This window comes from Eptesicus fuscus, chromosome 19, assembly GCF_027574615.1.
Source record: "Eptesicus fuscus isolate TK198812 chromosome 19, DD_ASM_mEF_20220401, whole genome shotgun sequence".
NCBI classification, from domain to species: Eukaryota; Metazoa; Chordata; class Mammalia; order Chiroptera; family Vespertilionidae; genus Eptesicus; species Eptesicus fuscus.
Window position 1 is genome coordinate 2,279,154 of NC_072491.1, and position 19,957 is coordinate 2,299,110.

General features: G+C 52.3%; 1 protein-coding gene across 1 annotated transcript in view; it reads left to right on the forward strand.

Annotated features, from left to right (window-relative positions):
• Positions 1-926, forward strand: part of FAM135B (family with sequence similarity 135 member B) — a 50,839-nt gene extending 49,913 nt beyond the window's left edge. Inside the window, exon 19 of the mRNA XM_054708470.1 lies at positions 333-926. Within this exon, the coding sequence (XP_054564445.1) occupies positions 333-538 (206 nt within the window). The 3' untranslated portion in view covers positions 539-926. The remainder of the gene's footprint in view (positions 1-332) is intronic.
• Positions 927-19,957: the final 19,031 nt, after the last annotated feature.

Consider the following 19,957-nt stretch of genomic DNA (forward strand, 5'->3'; position numbering starts at 1 on the left):
GGCTCGATCCCCAGTAAAGGGCACGCAGAAGGCAGCCGATCAATGATGCTCTCTCATCAGTGATGTTTCTAGCTTTCTTTCCCTCTCCCTTCCTCCCTGAATAAAAATACAGATTTTAAAAAAATAATAAAAGCAGACGTGCATTCATGAAATTAAAACTCTGCGTAGTGGGGCCCATCAGACGTTCCGCCCAGGGATAGGAACCCGCCCGCACGCAGTGTGTCTCCAGGTTCCTCTGTGAGTTCCCCTAGGTCTGCCTGACCCCTACGTTCACCCAGTGAACATTGTCCCCCTAAGTTCAGCCTGCACCCCGGCTTGCTCCCTCCCCACAGGGCCTGTTTATGCAGAAATGATCAACAACCTCTTGCGCCCCCTGGTGGAAGCCAAGGACTGCACGCTGATCAGGCACAACGTGTTCCACGCGCTGCCCAACACCGCCAACACCCTGATCGGGCGCGCGGCGCACATCGCGGTGCTGGACTCGGAGCTGTTCCTGGAGAAGTTCTTCCTGGTGGTGGGACTCAACTACTTCAAGTAGCGGCTGCGGGGCCGCCCGGCCCGCCCAAGGCCCACCCGGGGAGCTTGGCCCAGTCGCCCTTTTGTCGAGCTCCGCCCTTCAAGCCTGGAGCCAAGAGGAGGCCTGAGGGACACAGGAGGGGCGGACCCGGAACCCGGGTACTTCCATTTGGGAGGTTTGGGAACGCTGAACCTACAGGGATCGAAACAACAGGCTTTGCCCCAACCTGTCTGGCCACCTGGAGGCTCCTCCATCCGAGATGCTCTCTAGAGAAAATAAAGCCACAGAACTTGGAGCTGGGGAGCCCGCCTTTGTCACCCGCAGCCGTTGGCAGGGGCAGGTGCGCTCCACCGTAACCAGGCGTGCCCAGCGGGTGGCTAGCCCATAGCTTTATCGTTTTTCAAATTAAATTAAGTGCACACAAGCATTTCAGAACTCAGGTTAAGCTCTGTGCAGAGTGGACATACTGGTGTAAATAGGACCCTCCATAGACTCCATGTGCCCCTTGTTCAAGAACATGCGAGGCCTTGCTCCCTCTCCTGTTTCCTCAGCGAGGGGCGAAGGAATGCTTTAGAATCCCCAAGTTCACGGCCTCCCGGCGGTGGGCGGGTGATTGCAGGGATGGGGGTGGAAGTGATGCTATAGAGGAACCCAGAGAGAACTGGCCCGCCAGCCGCCTCACCTGCTCCTGCAGACCTTTGTATGCACAGCCCCGCTCCATGCATTGTTCTTGCCACGGCCCACGTCTCCGTCCGTGGTCCTGAAAATGGACTTGGACTGAAGCTGGCAGAAGGGGGCGCCGAGACTGATGCTCACGTTTGTGGCGCTCGGTGGTGTACTTCCGAAGAAATGCTAGGTCAGCTCTGGGCGCAATTGCAAAAAATTAAACCCATGAGCGTGGCCAGCGGCTCCTCTGTCCGTGGAGGGAGAAAGCATCTAAGTGGAGGAAAGCTGGGTTCCACCTCAGGGGAGCTCCAGGAAGGTGCTGGGTGTCTTTCAATAGCAACGTCTTCTTGCCTTAGGGAACTAAAGGGCTAAGGAAGGTCACCATGGATTTAAAAACTAAACAAAAAACCTCCAGGACAGCAGGAGCAATAGTGAGATCAGAGAGGTCAAAGGTTAGGGGGAGGGTTCTACCTGCGTGACTGGTAAGTGGCCTAAGGGGTAGTTTTGAAACTTACCAGGATGTTTAGTAGGGTCCCCAAGACTGAGTGCACCCTTCAGGCTAAAGGAAGCCCAGAGAACCATGACCAAGGACGCGGGGATGACTAACACGGGGACCCTTCTGCTGGAGCGTGAGCAGACGCTGAACGCTGCGAATGTCTTCATCCCAGAACCTTCCTGCTTCTGCCACATCCCCTCCAAGTGCGGAAACCTGGGCCCTGACCTCGGCACCAATGCCCTGGTAATGAAGCCACGCAAACCTGGGCTCGCTGAGCAGTTAAGTCCCTCCCATGGTCACATGTGGCTTTGGAAACCCAGCGCAGAGGCTGGGAGACGCGTCCAGAGAGCCGACTTTGCAGGAGAACAGAGTGTGGGCCTCTTGAGAAAGAACGAGACGGGCAGGCGATGGGTGATCTGCGAAGGCCGATTCCACCCACGGGCGAGGGCTTCTCTCGGGGCCTCCAAACTCGCATCGTCTGTTCTTTCTACATAGGGGCAGGGGTCCTCTGGGCACTTACCCTCTGGGCGTTAAGTTCCCGATGAGCGTAGATTCAGCTCCCCACGAGCAGTGCCCGCCTCCAAAGGAAGGATTCGGTTCCGCAGCGTAGCGCGTGCTGCTGGCCACCCTGCCTGGACTGGCGCCTGGGCCGGGGCAGGACCCCAGGTTTGTAGCCACTTGTCCTTTCCGGCCGGAGGAGGAGTCCGTGCGTCACTGTGGGCCCCCACTTCCACCCGCACCGTGTCATTCCCTGGTCGTCGGAAGACCGACCGCGTCGCCGGTGGTCAGGGTGACTCTGATGACTACTGTCCTTTCCCCAAACCAGACGCCATCTTTACCTACAATATGCTGCCTGGACCTCGCGAGAACTCGTGGCAATAAACGTCCAGCCGCATGGGGCACCTCTCTTTTACGGGGGTGCCTCGCTGTCTGTAACCCCGCTCTGGCCTCTGAGCATCCATTCCAACTGTAGAAAGTCCATCTCTGTATGTAAATGAGAGTGCCAAATGTCACCTGCTTGCCTCATTTGAAAGGGTTTTTTATGTCTCTTTCTATTGAAGTATAGATATCTAATATGTATATGTATATACATATATACACACACATATAATATATAAATATATAATGTAAACAGGGACATTCTATTATTGATGATAAAAATTATAAACAAAATGCCTGCCAAGATAACGGTCTAGTCTGTTGTCATTCTCAGCATCATTTTTGTTTTTCTTTTTTGTTGGTTGGTTGGCTTTATGATTTGGTACCTTTGCCAGAACTTCTGAGACATAACAATTACTGATACTGAGATTCATTGGAATCTGCTGTTGGGGAGCCAGACACAATCAGAGAAGCAGATGTGGACCTACAGTTACCTGGGGGGAAGCTAACCCTAGCCTTAGACCCTAACCTTAAACCTAACCTGTGCCCTACCCTTCGCCCTAACCCTAACCCTCGCCCGAACCCTAGCCCTAATCCTAAACCTAAACCTAGCACTAGCCCTAGCCCTTATCCTGGCCATAGCCCTACCCCTAACCTTACCCCTAGTCCTAATTCTAACCCTAACATTAACCATAACATTAACCATAACCCTCCCCACCTACAACAGCCTTCCACGGCCCGGTGTTTTAAATGATTCCTGGTGACCACCTCCTCACCTACCTCAGAACCACCTGGGTGGGTGTTTAAAACACACCTTCTAGGGCACCTCCGTGATATGCCTGAGGTAACAAGGAGCCAAGACCTAGCCCTAGCCTTAACCCTGACCCTGACCCTAGCCCTAGCCCTCCACCTAACATTAGCTCTAACCATAGACCTAACACTATACCTAACCCTAATCCAAACCCGAACCCTGACCCTAGCCCTAGCCCTAAGCCTAACCTTAGCCTTAGCCCTAAACCTAGCCCTAACTCTAACCGTAACACTGGCCCTAGCCCTAGCCCGAACCATAGCCCTAGCCCGAACCATAGCTCTAATCCTAACCCTACCCCACCCGCACCAGCCTTCCATGGCACAGGTGTTTTCAATGATTCACCGTGACCTCCTCCTCTACATAAACACCTGGGTAGGTGTTTAAAACATACTTTCTAGGGCACGACCCCCGATATGCCTGAGGTAAGCATGGTGCCAAGCCCTAGGAATAGCCGTAACCCTAGCCCTAACTCTAACCCTAACCCTAGCCCTAGCCCTAACTTTAACCCTAACCCTAGCTCAGTGGTCGGCAAACGCATTAGTCAACAGAGCCAAATATCAACAGTACAACGATTGAAATTTCTTTTGAGAGCCAAATTTTTAAAACTTAAACTTCTTCTAACGTCACTTCTTCAAAATAGACTCGCCCAGGCCGTGGTATTTTGTGGAAGAGCCACACTCAAGGGGCCAAAAGAGCTGCATGTGGCTCGTGAGCCGCAGTTTGCTGACCACGGCCCTAATTCTAGCCCTAGCCTTAACGCTAACCCTAAATTTAAACCTAATCCTAGCCCTAGCCCTAGCCCAAACCATAACCCTAGCCCTAAACCAAGCCCTAGCCCTAACACCCTGACACTGACCCTAGCCCTAGCCCTAGCCCAAACCCTAGTCCTAGCCCTAACCCTAGCCCTAACCCTAGAACTAACCCTAGCCCTAACCCTAGAACTAACCATAATGCTAACCCTAACCCTAAACCTAGCCTGAATCCTAGCCCTAACCCTAACCCTAATACTAATCCTGCTCCTTCCCAGGTACAGGTGTTTTCAGTGATTCCCTGTGATCTCCTCACCTACCTCTTAACTACCTGGGTAGGTTTAAAAAAACACTTCTAGGCACCACATATTATCTCCAGAGGTCAGCATGGAGCCAAGCCACCAAATTGGGACCAGATTCCCCCAGGTCAGGCTAAGCTGAACCCAGTCTTAGCCCCCTCAAAACAGTTATAGCCATTACCCTCTTCACCAGCACCCCTATGCTGGGCCATCTCTGAGATCCTCTGCCCAGAGGCTGAGCTCCTTGAGACTTAACTATAAAACTAACCCTAACCGTAACCTAGCCTTAACCCTGACCTTGACCCTAACCCTAACCCTAACTATAAAACAAGCCCTAACCGTATCCTAGCCTTAACCCTAGACCTAGCCCTAGCCCTAATGCTAACCCTAACACTAAACCTAACCCTAGCCCTAACCTTAAACCTAGGCCTAAACCTAACACTAGCCCTAACCCTAAAATTAAATCTAACACTAAACCTAGCACCAAACCTAGCCCTAACCCTAACCCTAGCCTTACCCGAACCCTAACCCTAGCTCTAGTCTTAACACTAGCCATAGCCCAGCCCTAGCCCTAGCCCTAATCAGAACCCTCACCCTCACCCTAATCCTAATCCTTCCCAGGCACAGATGTTTTCAATGATTCCCTGTGATTTCTTCCTCACCTACCTCATAACAACCTGGATAGGTGTTAAAAAAATACTTATAGGGCACTACCCCTCATCTCCAGAGGTCAGCTTGGAGTCAAGCCACCAAATGGGGACCAGATTCCCCCAGGTGAGGCATACCTGACCCCAGGCTATGCCCCCTCAAAACAGTTACAGCCTTTACCCTCTTCACCAGAATTCCCCCCTGCTCCCCCCCCCACAAACACACACAATGCTAGGCCATCACTGAGCTCCTCTGCCAAGAGGCTGAGCTCCTTGACCCTTAACTATAAACCTAATCATAACCCTACCTTGGCCCTAACCCTAACCCTAACCCTAGCCCTAACCCTAAGCCTAGCACTAGCCCTAACCCTAGCCCTAACAATAACCCTAAACCTAAACCTAGCCCTAACCCTAACCCTAAGCATAGCCCCAGCCCTAACCCTAACCCTAGCCCTAGCCCTAACCCAAGCCCTAACCCTAACCCAAGCCCTAACTCTAACCCTAGCCCTAACCCTGACCCCTGACCCTAACCCTAACCCTTAGTGGCAGGTTGGAATCAGCTGGAGAGCTGTGCCGGGCGAGTGTGGAGGGACTCACTCCTTTCTCATTCCCCGTCAGTGTCTTCATCTGTGCCCTGTCGGTCTCCCCATATGGGTTTGCCTTCTCCAGAGCTGGAACAGGTGGAAGTTCTCCGAGTGTGCCTGTGGGGGTCAGTGGGCATTTGCTGAGGACGGTCCTGGTTTCTTCTCTAGCCGCTCAGCCAGCCCACAGCAATGGACTCTGTTGCAGAAAAGGCTTGACTGTGGCTCAGGTTGACCCGCTAAGCTTTGGAATTTGCAAGAGGAGAGTCGTTTCTGCGATAAGACATTCTGGCGGCAGGCGGCAGGTCTCTGGGCAGGCAGCGCCAGGCTTCCTCTGGGCTTGCTTCCCAGCCAGAGGGTGGGCCAGGTTTCCCTGTCTATATTATAGGTTTGAAAATATCTTCCTTGAAAGGCAGTTGGGGCATGTGGGTGAGAAGAGGGAACAACGTGTCTGGAATGGTGCCTACAAGGGGGGGGGGGTGGAGGAGGTGTGCTAAAATTTGGAGAGGTACCCTAGGAATATTTGTAACGAGAGGTTAGCTATAGGAAATTTTCTTTATAATGAATTAAGAAAAAATTCAATAAAGTCAATGAAAAATCCATCCATCCATCCATCCATCCATCCATACATCCATACATACATACATTTCAATCCTTAAAGAAGAAAAGCTTGCCCAGCCGGCATGGCTCAGTGGTTGAGCGCTGAACCAGGAGGTCACTGTTTGATTCCCAGTCAGGGCACATGTCCAGGTTTGGGCTGGATCCCCAGTGTGGGGTGTGCAGGAGGCAGCCAATCAATGATTCTCTCTCACCATTGATGTTTCTATCCCCCAATCCCTGTCCCTTCCTTTTTGAAATCAATAAAAATATATTAAAAGAAAGAAAGAAAGAAAGAAAAGAAAAGAAAGAAAGAAAGAAAGAAGAAAGAAAGAAAGAAAGAAAGAAAGAAAGAAAGAAAGAAAGAAAAGAAAGAAAAGGAAGAAAGAAAGAAAGAAAGAAAGAAAGAAAGAAAGAAAGAAAGGAAGAAAGAAAGAAAGAAAGAAAGAAAGAAAAGAAAAGGCTACACAGCCTCAAAGTGACTGGTACATGGTGGCTCTGAGGGGGTCGCCTCTTTGAAACTTTAGGCTTCACCTTCCGCGCTCAGAGCATCTTATTATGACTTCAGGAGCCCCCAGACTAAAGTTTTTCAGCCAGTTTAGTGCCCAACTGGACGATCTATGTGATGAAACCATTTCCCGCCCAGAGCACAGTGTCAGCCATTGTTAAGGTGAGAGTTGAGGAAGGGCTAAACCTGGTCACACAGCTGAGAGCAGCAGGACAGCTGAGGTGAGGGGGCTGCAAGTCTGAATCCTGTAGGTGTGCGTCAGCACCTTTTTACTGCTACCAACCGAAAAGCCTTGGCCGCGCGGGCTGAAGGGGTTCAACTTACTCCCCGGGACAAAATGCCCTGCGTCCTGATGGCTGGCTGTGAGGAGGGTGGGCAGTGAGTCAGGTGCGTCCATTCGCCTGTGCGTATGTCTTTGCCAGTTCTCTGCTGTGTCCTTTGAGGAGAGCGCTGCGTTCTGCCCCACGCACTATGGGACGGAAGCAGGGGACAGCTCCGTGAGGAACGTCATACGAAGTCTGTGCTTTTGCCATCACGCTCCCCCCAGACCTTACGCTGGAAGGCATTTCTTTTAAAAACTGTTTAGTCTCTGCCTCTTCTGTGCTAAGCGCTGGTGGCTGCAGACGTGAATCAGGTGGGACCCAGCCCTTCCGGAATTTGTCATCTAATGGAGCGGACGCCCATCGGAACAGGAGGGTGTCCACACGGGTGGCATAATGGGGCGAGAGAGCAGGTGGGAAGCACTGAGGGTGGCATCGTCCCGGAACGCTTTTAAAGCCACCCTCCTGGTGAGGGGTGTGGCCTCCCGCCAGGGCCTGGAGCAGGAGACTGCCCCGGTCAGGTGCCACACGGGTAACAGCCACACCACGCAGGTGGGACTTCTGGCTTCCGGAGGCTCATCCCAGGCCAGCGTCCCATTAGGAACTTGCAAAGGAGAAGCGGAAGCTGAGTGGCCTGTCCAGCAGCCCCGCCTCCTGAGCGGCGTGCACCTGCTCACAGCACAGAGCCCGCGGCTGCTCTGTGCTCGTCTGTCTACTTCTCAGATGAACAGACCGAAGTAGGTCATGGAACCAGGCACACCATGGGTGTCCGTGAGCGTGGCCACCGCGGGCTGGGCCCGCAGACGAGGCTGTGGCTTGTGCTTATCGCTCACACAGTGCAGGGCTCTGGGGTTTATTTTACTTACATTTTATTTTATCTATATGTTACTCATAGTTTGTTATTTCGTGTTATCATGATAATTTTAGGTGACTTCCATGTTCAGATGGGGCCTGCTGCAGGGTGGAAGGGAAGAGGCAGGTCTCGGGCCTGGGCCCGTTCTCTGAGAAAGAACCCGAGTGTAGAGCTTGAGGCCCCTGTGGATTCCTGACGCGTCTTCATCCCGGCGACCGTGTCCGTACACGGTAATGACCGCCTCCCACACTCCCTGGTACCCTCTCTGTAGCACGCCAACACCAGGAACAGCCACGTCATTCCTGCCGATACGATTCTCCCGTTTCCCACCCTGGCTCTTCGGTTGGCGTTTTGTGCAGCTCGTGATGTATGTGAGTGACAGCAGCCATCGGAATAAAAGCCCTTTGACTCTTTCCCGGGGCTTTGTGTTGTGAAGCGCACAGGAACCGCTCTGGAGGAGTGCAGGTGGGGCTGAAGGGATCCCTCCTGCGCTTGCCCAGAGGGCGTTGGAGGGTGGGGTGATTTCTGGGATGCTCACTGCTGTGGGGGCACCTGGGTGTCCCAGGTGGCTGAGCAGAGGAGAGAGGGAACTCAACCTGGACCCCAGGAGGGAATGTCATGTGCCCTAACACACGTAGAACTTAAATAAAAATGTGAGGAATGGATGAAGGAATGAAGGATCGATTCACAGCAGGTGCTAAATGGATCTCAACAAATTCCTAAGCTAGAAGCCTTTCCGCTGCAGCAGGCTTCCTCCCGGGGCGTCCTTAACCGCTCTGCCCAAGGACAGGGCCCCTCCACCTGCCACACAGACAATGCAGCCTGTGACTGAGGGAATGAGCTTGGGGCAACCCTCCCAGGGGAGACCCCGCCCTGGGTTGCTGGCCTGGGGCAGTGCCTGTGGCAGAAATTCCCGTGGCCTGTAGAGGGCGCTCAAAGCCTGTCAAATAGCAACGTGCTACCTCAAGCTGGGCGGTTCCGTCCCTGCCTCTAAAAGTGCTTGGAATCTGCGCAGGAGAAAATAAAGATGGAATTGGTTTTTGGAAACAAGAAGAGAAACACTGAAGTCAAGAAGGTAGAATTAGGGAAGGGCGGCCTGACTTTTTAGGATCTCCAGCTGGGATGAACTTGAAGAAAGAATTTATTCCCATTCAGCCCTGGCTGGTTTGGCTCAGTGGATAGAGCGTCGGCCTGCGGACTCAAGGGTCCCAGGTTCGATTCCCAGTCAAGGGCATGTACCTTGGTTGCAGGTACATCCCCAGTAGGGGGTGTGCAGGAGGCGGCTGATCGATGTTTCTCTCTCATCGATGTTTCTAACTCTCTATCCCTCTCCCTTCCTCTCTGTAAAAAATCAATAAAACATATTTAAAAAAAAAGAATTTATTCCCATTCAAGCCTCAAGCCCCGACTGAGGTGTGGCCTGCAGAGCGCAGGGCTGGGAGAAGGGCTTATGCAGGAGAAGGAAGGCCGCTCTCCTTAGCTGAGGCCACGTGTTACTCAGTCATCAGTTCGACATTTGCTTTCCCAGAAAGGGCTGCCTGGACCCCCTGTGGAGGACAGGACTCCCTAGATCCTTTCAAAGGAACAAACGCGCTTGCTGCCCGCAGAGCAAAGGGAATCCTCGGAGGTGGGCAAAACCATTCCTTCTTTTATTTCACCAGCATCTGCCACCCGGAGAGGCACAGCTCACAGAAGGGCCGCCAAGATGGGGGCTGCGTGTGCTTTGCCTCAGGGACTTCCTGACTCACCAGGCGTCTCACAGCTGGGGGGTCTCTTCTCACACCTGTGGGAGCTTCACACTGTGGCCCCGTGGCCACATTTGATCGTTGGAGGAAATAAAACCCCGAGAGGCTGGGGACGTGTCCAGGGCAGCACAGCTGGATGCACTGTCCTCACCCACCACTGTTCCCGCCTCAGTCCTTCGGAGCCGCCAGGAGCTCTTCTCCAAAGCGAGGCCCTGGCACCCGGGCCGCCCCCCCCCACAGATGGTTTCTGTCTGTTTGGTTTTTGTGACGCCGGTGCCCAGGCTGATCACTGAGGCGCCCACTTCAAGATGCTGTGAGGGATACACACACTGTCAGCAGGACCCCGTGAGGAGCCAGGTTGCCGCCCCCCCCCCCCCACTACCCACCCCCAGGTGCCTTTGTTTTGGAGATCTCGGTTGATTTCAATAACTATTTGGACAACTTGATTTTTTTCTTTCTGCCTTTTAAATTCCTGCTCTTAAGTTTAATCACCAATAAAGAGTGAGACCTCGATACACTAGGCCCCCATCCTCACCCCAATAAAGGCAGAACCCCAGCCCGTGTCCTCTCTACCCCAACTTCACTGTGTGGCCCCAGGTGTGCCATGTGCTTTCCAGGACCTGTGAGCAATAAACCCTTTTTTAAAAAAAAAAAATATTTTTCAGTTTCCTGATGGTTATTGCTGAGGTGCGTCTTGCAGTCAGAAACATAGGGGCCGGTCCGGCCTTACCCTGGTTTTCTATAGGCTGAGACGGCACGAACACACTCCCCTCCTTAACAGCCTCCAATGGCTCTCCGTTTCAGCTGGAATAAAGCCCCGAAGGGCTTAGCTGCACCCCTCAGAGAAGCCTCCTTGACCACTCACCCCACAGTCAGCCTCGACCCCCTATGATGATTCTCTGCCAGCACTGAATTACTGAGGTATCATGGACTAAATCATAAGATATTCAAAGCGCGCACTATGATGACTTGATATACACATACACTGTGCAAGTATTGCCCCATCTAATGAATGATCTTATCATCTCACATGTTTATTTATTTTTGATGGTGAGACCATTTAAGTTCCACTCTCTTACAAACTGCAATGACACAATAGTGTTACCAACTTTAGCTACAATGTTGACTTTAGATGCTAGACCTTCTTTTCCTATAATTTTCCTATAACGGCAGGTTTGTTCACTTTTACCAACATCCCCCTGCTTCCCCCTCCCCCCTCCCCCTGGCTGCCACTTTCTGCTTTCTGTTTCTGAATTTGACTGCTTCTTCCTCCCCCTCCTTATTCCACATCTAAGTGATAACATGCAATATTTGTCTTGCTCTGTCTGGCGTATTTCACTTAGAATTTAGCATAATAGCATAATGCCCTTCAGGTTCACCCATGTTGTGGCAAATGACAGGATTTTCTTTTTTATAAAGGTTGAAAAATACTCCAATATATATGCAAATCAAAACTAAAAGGAGATATCGCCTCACATAAATATAGTCAAGTTTTCTTTGTTCCTCCATCCCTCAGAGACACTTGTGTTGCTTCCATACCTTAGCTCTCGGGAACAATGCCGCAGTGAAATGGAAGGCAGGTGTCTCTTTGAGGTAATAATTTTGTTTCCTTTTCATGTATTTCCAGAGGTGGAATTGTTAGCTCATATGGAAGTTGTATTTTTAATTTCTTAAGCTACATTTTAATTTTTTTTTTTTTGAGGAAACTCCATACGGTTTTTCTCCCAGTGGTGGCTGCACTAATTCACAATCCCACCCAAAGTGGATGAGGGTTCCTTTTGCTCCACATCACAGCCAACACTTGTTACCTCTCTCTCTCTTCTTATTTTTATTTTATAACAGCCGTAAATAAATCCAAAAGGCATTGAAAAGACAAAGGAGAGCCTTTATTGAGGCAAACAGTTTGCAAACCCGAGAAAAGCAGCTTCTGGCAAAAAGAAACCCCGAAAGCAAGGGTGCTCCCCCCACAGGGGAGGACTTGTTTTATACAGAGAGTTCCTCCCAGGCTCCTAACTAGGGACTTGTATGTAAACAAGGTGCCCCAATTCCCACGGTTCTGATTGGTCTGAATCGCACAGCTCTGATTGGTCGGTACTACCACTTCCTGGCTGGTTGTCAGGGAGCAATTCTGATTGGACGGGGCAGGTCTCAGCCGATTGGTTGAAAGGGGTTCCGGAAATGCCGGGCCAGCAGGCACGCGGGGAACCTGGAGTTCCGCCCCGAGGCACCGGGAGTACCCGGGTGGCCTGGCAGTGGCGGCAGCGGCTGGGGTCTCACTGTTTCTAGAGTTTGGAGCCTCGGGGGGCCGTGGGGAGCCCTCCCAGCAGGTAAGTTCCTTCTCGGGTTCTCTCTTCTCTCTCAGGGGCCACGGAGCCGTGCTCACAGCTGGGAGGCGACACCTCCTCTTGGTCTCGATGTGCATTTCCCTGATGATGGTGACGTCGGGCGCCTTTTCTTGGCCTGTGGGCCGTTTATATGTCTTCTTGGGGAGCATGGTCCCTTCTGGGTTGTGCCCGGTTTTTTTAATATGGATTTTTAAAAAACGTTGTTCACCGTCTCTCTCGTCCAACTAGAATATACATTTCCTGAGGGCCAGGGTCATGTCTGCTTGGTTCGTCTCTGTGCAAGGCATTCAGGACAGGACACAGCCGAGAGCAGACCCACAGGAAGGCCGTTGAGCTGCCCTAAGCCGGGACCGAGCCCTTTGCTCACGTTCTCTTGGAAGGGGGCTAATCTGAGATGCTGTGTGAGTTTCTGCAGCGGGGATTTGCTCCATTAGCGGCCTGTGTGAGGGTGGAACGGGAGGTCCAGGCCTGTGGGTGGCAGGCCTTCATGCCGTTGGGTGGCATTTCACGGGTGAGACGGGGAATGCAGGAGCGGTGCAGAGTGGGTAGTCTTTGCGGGCATCCTCCTGGGACCTTCTGAGCTCTCCCGCTCCGTGACGCTTTCAAAGACGGTTAGAAGCCACAGCGATCACCCGTCAGGAGGGCTGTCTCTCCACAAAAGGCAAAACAGAGCACCGGCCTGCAGGGCTGGGACGCAGCTGTCTTTAAATGGCGCGAAATGGCTCATGGCTTTCACGCTTCCTTCAGGGCCTGATGAGTTATTGATGGGACTTTGGGGGGCGGGGGGGAGGCTTTTTGCTCCCTGCTCTCAGCGAATGCCCGTCGGCTGAACTACTCACTTGACGTCCTGTAACTTTCCGTTGGCGGCCCCCATCGTGCTCGCGTCCTCAGTCACCTGGGCAGATGGATGGCGACTCCCGCTCAGCCAGCCTCCCGTGACCTCCCAGACTTCGCTGCTCCAGCGCAGAGCTTCTTCCTTCCTCTGGGAACTCCCTCCTCGCGGCTGAGAAGCACCCACGGGGAAGCCACTCTGTGCAGGGAAGGCCACCCTGAGGTCTCTGATTAGGTCACAGACAACAGGGTCCCCCAGGCAGGCTTCCCACCCCCAGCTCTGCTGACATTGGGGTGGGTGTTCTCTGCTGTGCTGACTGCCCTCCGCCTTGTAGGGACTTGAGCAGAAGCAGTGGCCTCTACCCACAGGTGACATGCCCGTCGTGCCAACCAGAGCTGCCTGCAGATGGCGCTCAGTGTCCCCGGAGACGAGCTGGGAACCACGTGGGTTGAGAGCCCCTGGGTTCCGCCAGGTTAATTCTAACTGGGATAAGAAGACAGGCTCGCACTTGACCTAGAAAGCCACACGTTAGCCCCCCCGGGCACATCTGGACGGGGTCACGTGTTGGTCAAAGTCCTGAGCGCAGAGGAGGAGGGTTCGTGTTGGGAGGGTCCTGGGGGCTGGGGGCGGTGTTTTCGTGGAGGAAATGCCTTGGGTCCGTGAAGAAGTAGAAACGCAAATTTGACGATGGCTCGGGGTTCCATTCAGTCCTCAGAACTGGCCGGATAACCATTTCCGTTTTATCCATTTTCTAGGAAAGTACACCGAGGCCTGTGGCGGTTAGGCGGTTACCCCAAGGCCTTGTGGGTAGTTCTGGGATCGACTCCCCGTGTCCCCTCTGTCAGGAGGAAAGCGATGGTCCTTGGCCGAAGCACGTAAGGGCTGGGACCCCCTGAGTGCTGGGAAGTGAGGGACGCCTAGAGCCACGTCGTGTATGGCCTGACGCGACAGCAGACGCCTCCCGTGACGTCGCTCACATGTAGACTGAGAGAGAAAGTTTGCGGGGTGGCTCCGAGGTGGGAGGTGTCTGTCCCCAGGCAGCCGTTGGCGACCCGCAGCATCTGCAGGACAGACACCTGCCGAGTGGAGAGGTTGTGGGGGGAGGACCCCTTTTTGCACAGCTCATTTTCCCAGCGGCTCCCTCGGACGCACGTGCTGGCAGCCAGCTAATGAGGTGCAGATTGAAAACGGCTGAAGACACTCCCGGGGAAACGGGGTGATGGGACCCAGAGGCGCCGTGAGCAAATTCCTCTAATTGCAATGGTTAGTTCCTGTTGGCCCGGCTCCCCACACTTCAGCGGGGCCCACCTCTCCCGCCATCTGCAGGCCTTTTAGAGAGGGGAGACCTGGAGCAGTGACGGGCGCCGGACCGGGGATGGTAAGCCTGTTCGTGTGCAGAGTTTTACTGTTGCTCTTGTGCATTCATACACAAACCTCGCAGTGTTCTCTGTTTCATTAAATTGTTTTCTTACGTTGGCCTTTCCTTTTGCCCATTTTCTTTGGGTCTAACCCACTGTTCTTTCCCCTGGACTCTGCACACATATTTAGATGACGATTTCTGCCCTCCTGTTGTATGGGCACGTTTGACGGGGAGTGTCATTCACAGGTAAAGGGCTGCTCAGTCATCTGGTTCTTTTCGGTGGAGCTGTTGCGTGTCCATCCTTTAAGTAAGTTGTCTGCTTCACTAAGAGTGCGGAATGTAGGGGTGTAACTTTGTCCCTACTTCCTCCGAGGCTGCCAGTGCCGGGGGCTCCATGGCCAAGTCCCCTCTGTCGCTTGATATCGGCAATTTGTGTCTTCTCTGCGTTGACCTTATTCCGTCTGGCTAGCCGTTTATCATTTTTATCGATCTTTTCAAAGAACCATTTTTTCCCATTGATTTTCTTTTTTCTCCTCTGCAATTTCATTGATTTTTTGCTTTTTATTTATTTTCTTTCTTTTGCTTGTTTTGGTTTCATTTGCCCCCCCCCCCCGAGTTTCTTAAGGTGTAAACTTGGATCACTGATATAATAACTTCCTTCCTTTGTAATATAAACACTTGATGCTGCCTCTTTAGGCCCATCTGTATTCCATCTACATGGATTACTGTCCTATTTCACTTCCCATTCCATTGAAAATCCTTCTCTATTTGATCCTCGAATTGTTTATAAGAGTGCTGTTTAATTTCCAAATATTTGAGGTTTATTTTCTCCCAAATACCTTTCTGTTATCAGTTTCTGGTTTAAATCCATGCGGCCAAAGCACATGCAACTTAGATCTCCCCCAAACCGCCCATAATATGATCTATTTTGGTGAATGCGTCTTGTACACGAGAAAAAATTCTGTTTTTTTTTTCCTTTTTCTGGGTGTTCTAGGAATCTACTAGATCAAGTAGGTTGGTAACTGTCGTGCCTCACGTTATACTCAGGGACATTCCTTGTTCTCAAGTCTTCTACGTATGATATGAATGCTGCCATAGCAGCGTGCTTTTTTGAAAGACTTTTTAAAAACTGAATTTTAAAGAGAGGGAGAGTGAGGGAGAGAGAAACATCAATGTAGAAGGAAACACGGATTGGCTGCCTCCTGCACACCCCTCTCCCCCCCACCCCCCCAGGAATTGAGCCCAAGACATTTTTTTTTCTTTTCAGATTTCTTCCTTTGACACGTGTTACAGGAGTACTGTTTAATCCCTTGGATTTGGGGATTTTCCAGTTATCATTGTCACTAATTTTCAGTTTCATTCCGTAGTGGCCCAAGAGCAGTCATGGCATCATTTCTGTTCTTTTGCACGTGCTAAGGTGTGATCGTGGCCCGGATTGGGGCCATCTTGGCGAATGCTGCAGGCGGGCAGGAGAGGAATGCTCTGCTGTTCCCCGGGCGCCATCACATCCGGTTGGTTGAAGGTGCCGCTGCGTTCGGCGATGTCCTTGCCGATTTCCTGCCTGCTGCCCTGTCCAGGCTGGCAGAGGGCTGACGTCTCCAGCCAGGGTTGTGGGCTCGTTGGTTTTTCTGTGCATTCCGTTACCTCTTGCCCTGCGTAGTCTCCTGCTGGGCTGTGAGGTACACAGGCCTGGGGGGTTTTCGTGTCTTCTTGGAGACCTGCCCCCTTCGTCCTTGTAAAATCCCTTCTTTGCTTTGAAGCCTGCTGTGTCTCCGGTTAATATTACTCCAGTGTTTAAAAGTGAGTGTTAGCATGCTGTATTTTCTCCATTGATCTTTAATCTTATGTCTTTACATTTCAAGTAGGTTTCTTGTAGACAACATATAGTTGGCCTTATTTTTTTATTCACTCTGACAATATTTTAATTGGTGTATTTAGACCATTGATGTTCAAAGTGATTATTGATATAGTTGGATCAATAGCTACCATATTTATTACAGTTTTCTATTTGTTGAGCTTGTTCTTTTTTCCTGTTTTTTGTCGTCCACACTTTTTCTTCTTTGTGTGATTTTGATTGAGTATTTATATAATTCTGTTTTCTCTCTTTTCTTAGCATACCACTTGTACGTGGGTTTTTCTTTTTTAGTTTTTGTCCTGGAGTTTGCAATATCCATTTACAGCTAATCCAGGTCCGCTTTCAGATAACACTTGACCATTATGAGTAGTGTGACCACCTTAAGATAAGGGAGTGTTTCCTCCCTCCCACTCCTGGTGTGGTTGCTGTCATTCATTTCACTCATGAATAAGCCTGTAACCAAATGCCCTGTTGTTAATACAACAAAAATAGGAACTAGTTTCCCTTCGGTCTTCCGTCTTTGATGTTCTTCCTTTAGGTCTGAGATTCTGAGCAAAATCGTTTTCTGTGAAAAATTTCTTCTACTATTTCGTGCAAGACAATCTACTAGAAACAGGTTCTCTCGATTTTTGTTTGTCTGAGGAAGCCTTTGATTTTCCCTCGCTTCTGAAGGATCATTCTGCAGGGTGCAGAATTCTGAGTGCATGGTTTTTCTCTCTCAGCACTTCCAATATTTCGCTTCACTCTCTTCTTGCTTACCTGGCCTCTGAGGTGAGGTTGGATGTCAGTCTTGCCTTGGTTTCTCTGCGCAGAAGGTGTTTGGGGGAATGATGTGCCTATGTGTAGGATGGCCTTTGCTCCTGGTTGGTTGGTCTTGGCATTCGTACTGCTGAGTGTTCCCCGAGCTTCCTGGATCTATAGTCTTGTGTCTGATGCTGAGTATTAATTGGGGAAAATCCTCACTCATTATTGTTGGAAACATTCTGTTTCTTCCCTCTTTCTTCTGTTAGTCCCATTATGCGTATGTTATACCTCTTGTAGTCGTCCCACAGCCCTCAGATACTCTGTTCCGTTATTTTCAGTCATTATAGTTCTCTCTGGTTTTCCATTTTGGAGGGTGTTTTTTTTTTTTTTGAGACTTCCTCAAGCTCAGGGTTCTTTCCCCAGCTGTGTCCAGTCACTGGTCAGGCCACCAAGGGCATTCTTCCTGTCTGTGACAGCGCTTTGCTCTCCAGCATCGCTTTTGTCTCTTTTTCAGGATTTTCACCCCTCTGCTCACATTGCCCATCTGTTCTTGCACACGGCCTGCCTTTTCCATTAGAGCAGGGGAGGAGCCGTTTTTCTGCCAAGGGCGATTTGGATGTTTATAACATCATTCTCGGGCCATACCGAATTATCAGCTTAAACATCGGCCTGCTCTCTTTGGTCAAACATTTAATTAACTCACCCCTCATGCCTTGGCAGGGCCAGACCACGTGATTTCGCAGGCCTTAAAGGGCCCGCGGGCCAGGCGTTCCCCACCCCTGCATTAGAGCCTTGAGCATATTAGTGATAATTGACTTACATTTCTGGTCCAATAACTCCAATATCCCTGCCATGCCTGGCTCTGATGTTTGCTCTGTCTCGTCATATTGTGCTTGTGCCTCTTAGTAGCCGTTGTAATTTTTTGTTTTGTTTTTTAGCAGGACAGGATGTCCTGGGCGATAGGACCTGCTGTACCGTGTCTTTGGAAGTTGGTGGGGTGGGGTGTGGGGTGGGGTGGGGGAGGGGAAGCAGCTCTAGTCCTGTGATTGAGTCTCAGCCCCTCCGTGAGCCTGTGTCTCCAGACTGTGGGCCTTGCCGTGTTTCTTGCTATTCCTCCCCCCCGGGTGGGACGGAGTGTCTCGAGTGGGAGTTGGGTATCTTCCTTTTCCCATGTGCCAGGCCAGACCCGCTTGGCGTGGGTGTGCCCCTCACCCCACACCAGAGAGGCTCCGGTTAACCCGCTTCTCCTGAGGGCAGGCTTGTTCAGAGCGCACCGTGCGCTGCGTATTTCAGAATGGTTCTCCTCCCCCTCCCGCATCTCTGTCAGGACTGACAAAGGCAGAAAGGCACAGACGCCGGTGACATCGGGTGTGGCGCTGCAAACCCCCAGCTGTTGAAAGGTGACGAAACACTGCCTCAGTAGTGGGTTGAATAGTGCGCCCCTCAGCCCCCCCCCCCCCCCCACACACACACACACAGGAGATGTGTCCAAGTCCTAACCTCCAGCTTCTGTAAATACATTCTTATTTGAAACTCTGGTCTTTGCAGCGGTCACTACAGATGCCCATGAGAGGGCGCTGTGAGTCCACACTCACCAGGAACAGGGGCTCCCAGGAGCGGAGGGGGAGCCAGACTGAGGCCCCTCAAGGAAGCCGGCACCAGCCCATCTCCTTGGGGGCCCGGGGAGCGGGTTCTCGGAACTCACACAGCACATGGACAAGCCATTGCTCACGCAGCACGTGTTCATCCAGCTCTTTCCAGGCATCAGGGAAGCATTTACAAGGGGCCGGGTCAGAACCTTTGTATGGGACACGGGCAGTGTGAGGTCCCATGCATGCATGTCCTTCCTTTCATGGGTGCCCGGATGAACACATCCTGACGATCACTCCGCACAGCCTGATTGGGGTCCCTGCTTCATCAGGAGCCGAGCCAGGACTCCAGAGGGTGAGAGCTGGCTCACCCGGGACGCTCTCCTAGGTGCCACCTCCAGATGCCAGTGTGGCTCCTGCCAGCTGTCACCCCTGTGGGCGTGCCCTTCCCAGTGCCCCCCCTCCTCAGAGAACAACGGCCTGAGCTTGGGGGGTGGCCATCCACATCTGTGTGGGTGTCCTCTCCCTAGCAAGGGGCCCTGCGCCCACGGGGACTGCCCACCATGGATCGGCCGCCCGGTGCCATCTAGCGCTCCCGCACACGGCCATCACCTGCAGCTCTTCCTGTGGAGGTTGCCGTGGCGCCGTCACCAGCTTATGGTCCACGTGGCCCCTGCGCACGTGAGGAAGCGGCTGCCCTCTCCTCTCTCGCGTGTTTTCCCAGCTCCTCCTGCGGCTGGAAAGAGGCCGTGCGGAGGGTGAGGGACTGTGTCTCTGCTCTCCTGTCCTCCCTCGTTTACCAGATGCCCCGGGCCGATCACTTACGACTCAGAATTCTAATTCTTTGACTTCCCAGACAAGTCAGGCTGGCCCGCAAGCCTCTCTCCTCCTGGATGGGGCCATGCTTTGATTTTTCTTAAACTCAAAACGGACCACAATTTCAGGACATCCTGTGACAGACATCAGTCTAAGTGCTTTATGCGCCTCCTATCCCCAGCCCTTGCCTATCACTCAGCCCTTTGGAGGCCCCAGCCCTTTTGCATGCCCGCTTCCCCATGGGATCTGCCCAGGATAAGCGGATGTCTGGGGGGGACTGCTGCTCCCACGCTCCTGGCAGGACTGGAATAAACGCTCGTCTAGGATTCAACCCTGTCTCCGCTTCATCGGCTCAGGTAGTGACAGGCAGCCGGACCCATTGTCTGTCCAGTTAGAGAGACAGGTGTCATTGGGGGGCGGGGTGTGGGGGGACAGATGACAGGGTAGGCCTGGAACATACTGAGGTAGACACGGCGTTGTCTCGCCATGTGGCGGTGCCCAGGTCTCCATCGCATCCCAGCTCACATCACAGCCACGTCCACTCGGAACCCGCCCTCACGCTGCTCCAGAGCCCAGCAGGGGGACGCGGCTTTCCCGTGCGGCCATCCCTCGCTTGCAGCGGGCGGGGGGAGCTATTCCAGAGCCGAACTCCCGAGGAGAAGGCTCGCCGCTCTCAAACCACAGCTGGAAACACGCCCGCGGCTCAGCACTCAGACACTGTGTTTGCCGCTCTGAAATCGCACGCAGA